The 4,398-nt window shown below is 38.5% G+C and overlaps 1 protein-coding gene across 2 annotated transcripts; it reads right to left on the reverse strand.

The window, feature by feature from the left end:
* Positions 1 to 830: 830 nt before the first annotated feature.
* LOC106879875 (uncharacterized) lies at positions 831 to 4,014 on the reverse strand. 2 transcript variants are annotated; one of them, XM_014929600.2, is made up of 2 exons: positions 3,894 to 4,014; positions 831 to 3,620 (listed from the first exon to the last, which is right to left on the reverse strand). In XM_014929600.2, exons 1-2 carry the CDS (start codon positions 3,955 to 3,957, stop codon positions 1,681 to 1,683), a joined length of 2,004 nt encoding a protein of 667 aa, XP_014785086.1. In that variant the 5' UTR covers positions 3,958 to 4,014; the 3' UTR covers positions 831 to 1,680. The 2 variants fall into 2 exon arrangements, with proteins under 2 accessions (XP_014785086.1, XP_014785083.1); XM_014929597.2 differs by having other exon boundaries at positions 831 to 4,011.
* Between the last annotated feature and the right edge of the window lie 384 nt (positions 4,015 to 4,398).

Raw genomic sequence — 4,398 nt, forward strand, 5'->3', positions numbered from 1 at the left:
ATTTTCCCTTCTAAATTTAAACTCTCCGAAACCCCTTATTTCAAACTTTACAAGATGTTGTAAGCCTCAGGTCAGCTCTGATAGAATTGACTTGATTAAAGACATTCCAGCCATGAACATCTCATCTGCTTTTTAGTTATTATATCTAAGATCATACCATCCAATGCTTCCTTCTGTATTTTATGACAGTTCAGAATAAAATAGATTTCATTGCTCCTTCTAGCAAGTTGTTGACCACATACAGAACTCGTCATCATCGTTTAACGTCCGCTTTCCATGCTAGCATGGGTTGGACGATTTGACTGGGGACTGGTGAACCAGATGGCCACACCAGGCTCCAATCTAATCTGGCAGAGTTTGTACAGCTGGATGCCCTTCCTAACGCCAACCACCCCGACAGTGTAGTGGGTGCTTTTACGTGTCACGGGCACGAAGGCCAGTCAGGCGGTACTGGCAACGGCCACACTCAAAATGGCGTATTTTACGTGCCACCTGCACAGGGGCCAGTCCAGCGGCACTGGCAACGATCTCGCTCGAAAGTCTTTACACGTGCCAGGAAGGCGGTCAAATCCACGCTTCTATATGTAAGGTCTTCTCCCCTATTTTTGATGAGGCGTCGCATTAATTCGATGTAAAAATATCTTTAATTCATTCATTTTAAACGTCAGAAAAATCGTGACTGAACAAGCTCGACAGATTTGTCTCCCTTGGTACACGCCTGTATAGGAAGGAAGATAAATCTTTTGTTTCTAAGCTATGAATGAATTTAGGGATTTCTTTATTCTGTGAATGAATTTAAGACAAAAAAAATCCATGCATGAACTTCAGTAGATATTGGTAGATATTTTATTGAACCTGAGATGACGAAAGGGAAAAAATTTACGTTGGCAAAGGACTTAGCCTAGTTCTAGGGCGATTATGTGACTAAACTGTGTTTCCAATACTATAATAAATATAGCAACGTCTCTATGGTGGATATTGAACTGTAATTGGTTCATCTTTCACAGAACAGAGACTGTATTAGAATTACTAGCAGAGCAGATACCACACAGAATGTAGATATTACAGTGTGTGTGTGTGTGTGTGTGTGTGTGTGTGTGTGTGTGTGTGTGTGCACACACATTTTCCTATAACTGGTTGGTCCACTGTCACAGAATGAAGACACCCGTATCAGTAATTACACCAATATCACTGGCGTGGTTAGAACAGACGAGAACAAAGGTTATATAACAGTTACAAATGGTAGTCAGAGCAGACCCCCAGAACACATGCGTGTGAGTGGGTGTCCCTTTATAACTGGCTCACCATGTCACAGAGATTGTAGTTTAATTAGTAGAACAGAAACAATAAAACTGTCACAGTGGTAATCAAAGAAGATAACGTTACAAGAATGGCAGTGAGAACAGAACCATTGCAATATGGAATGGTATTTATTAATTTCTAAACAGAAAGGTACTTTGTCAATGTTGTTCCTTGTTCAATTATTGAAGTTGAAAAGATAGTACTAGGTGGTTGGGTAATTACTTTGTCAACCAATTATTTCAACAGAAAAACCATGGTATATCATAGAAATTTGAGTGGAGCCTTAAGCAATACACTTCACTCTGCTACCCAAATCTCAGCTCATGCATTTTTAATCTCCTCAAAGGACTGGGACAAAGAATATTTCCAACCTAGCATTTAAAGTGCTTTTTCTCGTGTTCTAAGGACATTCTCCAAAATAGCAATGTCCAGTTGTAAAACAACAAACAAAGATGGTTCATCTGTGCATTTTGGTGTTGATTTCAAGGACTCCTTTTGATTCTTAAAGCTTTCAAGCTGAGTTCTTTTCGATTTTAATAGTTTATGCAAAGCTGTTTTACTACCTTTCATCTCACGATATGTTGTCCACAAGTCAGCTCCACTCTCAAACTGTTTTAAGCAAATCAGGGTCAAGACACAGTTGAAAGAAAGCAGAAGGTCTTTTGGTGAAATCTGAAGACCCAGCCGGAAGCAATGCACAGCATCTTGGTACCGGTGCCTGCTCTGAAGTAGAACTGCAGTGTTGTTGTAGACAGCTTGAACAACAGAGAGGAATGGAGCCTGGGGATCAGTAGCATCACCTAAAAATGGAATGGCTGAGCTATCATCATCTCCTTTTTGACATTTCTCTGAAGGTTGCTGAAGAGGTAAGACTTTACTTAACAGATGAGGATTTTCTTGAACAGTTTGTGTTGCAAGCTGCAAAGTTTGTAAAGCATCATCCAGTTGGTCAATATGGACCAGGGAATCAGCTTTGTACAGTAAAGCAAGTAATGTGGTTGCAAGATGAGATAAAGAATTGTTAGTGCCAATGTCTTGGCCAGGAGAATTACCAAAACTTGTCATAGAACAATTCCGATCTTTGGAGAACTGGGAACTTCCCGGTAAAAAATAGTCTTCTTCTTCATCAGACCTATTCAACTGAGAAAACATCATTGAACTGGCGTGAAGATAGTCTCTAGAATTGTCACCATTCACACAAGATAATAACCAATCACAAATTATAATACATTCGTCATATTTCCCTGCTTTTAACATACAAAACGCTGCTTCCAGATGAATTTCTGTGATGCTGGGTAAAGGACAGGATAGCATATACGTCTCAGAGTGCTGAAGGAAATGGTTATCTCTGAAATAACCTAAAAGATCAAGATAATGTTCAGATGCTTCGTCTAAATAGTTCTCTTGGAGACAGCGTTTGCAAATAAGATACATGATGTAAGGTAGACGTAGGGGTGCCCCGTACATGTCTAAATACCGACTTAGTTTCAATTGATTGTCTTCACCCAAATGAACGATGTTGTATTGAATGGAAGTTGTAGAATTTAAAGCAGTAATGAGATACTTCAAAGTGTCTAGCTCCGCCTGAACGTGTTTCTGTTGTTGATAGACAACGGCAATGTTGTATAAAGGAACAAGAAAAGAAAAGTCGAGTTTTAAAGCTGCTTGAAAATTTTCTACGGCACTCCAACAATTGCCTAATTTGAAATAACAACAGGCCTTCAGATTGAGGAATAATACGGACTGTGCGTCGGTGTAGTAGGTCGTGTCTTCCTCCTGGAAAAGTTGCAGGACTGCTTCAAACATATTCTTTATATAAAGGGAATGAGCCTTAATATAAATAACATATGACTTATATGGGTTCTGGGAGAGAGAAACATCAGGTCTGAAATGAGTTTCGGTAAGAGGAAGAGTAGAATCGAACGTTTTGAAAACGACAGCCAGTTCTTGTATGAGAAGGTGAGAATTTTTCAATTTTTCTTCAAAGCCAACAAGAACTGGAGTAGCAAAACATATTTTCCAATCAGATTCATTTATTGATTCCTCTATTCGAAATCTATGGCAAATATCAACAATCATTTGTTGGTCTGTGCAAACAGCAAGACAATAACACAAGAAAAAAACTGGTTGGAAACAAAACCAAGGAAAATCAGAATTTGACTTACATGGTTTCCTAGTCTTGGATTTTCTAGACACCGCTTCACCAGAACCGACTTTGTTCTTATAATGAAGAATTCTTTGTAAAGTGATTTCGAAATGAGATTTTTGAGTTTGCAGAGAAATTCCAGACACGTCGCTGGTGGCAGCCAATTGTCGTGCTGTATGGAAGAATAACAAGTTATAGAGAACAACACACTCAAGAATTAACTTCTCACATTGTTTGGCGTCGTCATAAACACAAGAATTACTGCGAATCTTCATCAAAAACTTCTCAAAACTTTCCCAAATTTCCGCTGAATTTGCTCCGTGTTCTTCATATTCGTTCCTCACCGCCCGAAACAGAAAAACATTATTGTCTCTCACCCATTCGGAGATATCAAATGTCTGGAATTGTAATACATCTAATGCTTCTATTGCTTTAATATATTTACCAGAGAGAAATTCTTTAACAGCTGAATGAATCGCAGACGAGACGGAACGGTCAGACGAAGACATTGTTTGAGCGGGAAATAGAGTTACTTCCCTTATATCGTAATTTTAACGTGTGCGCGCGCGCGTGTGTGTATTATGTCAAGTTAAATATAAGATGAATCTAAAAAGGTTTTCACATCTACTTTATGTTTTCCGGACGAGGCTGCTCTGGTACAGTTTTCTCCAGCCATATACCTCACCTGAATACATACACATACACACATTCGTAGGCATCATCATAATCGAGTTGATAGCAGTTAAAACCGCTTTTCGTACGTTAAACGATGATGATGATGATATACATACATGCATATATATATATATATAAATGAAGAGCATATGCTCCAAATGCCATAGAGGTTTCCATTCTTCTTGAGCGCTAATACACCTACTTGTTCCTTCACTTGTCTTCATCTTTTTGTTTCTGTAAATTTGAACTATATATATATATATATATATATATAT

This window comes from Octopus bimaculoides, chromosome 20 (assembly GCF_001194135.2).
Source record: "Octopus bimaculoides isolate UCB-OBI-ISO-001 chromosome 20, ASM119413v2, whole genome shotgun sequence".
Taxonomy (NCBI): domain Eukaryota; kingdom Metazoa; phylum Mollusca; class Cephalopoda; order Octopoda; family Octopodidae; genus Octopus; species Octopus bimaculoides.

Coding starts and splice junctions, on each gene's coding strand:
- LOC106879875 (XM_014929597.2), bottom strand. CDS start 3,957: ATGTCTTCGTCTGACCGTTCCGTCTCGTCTGCGATTCATTCAGCTGTT.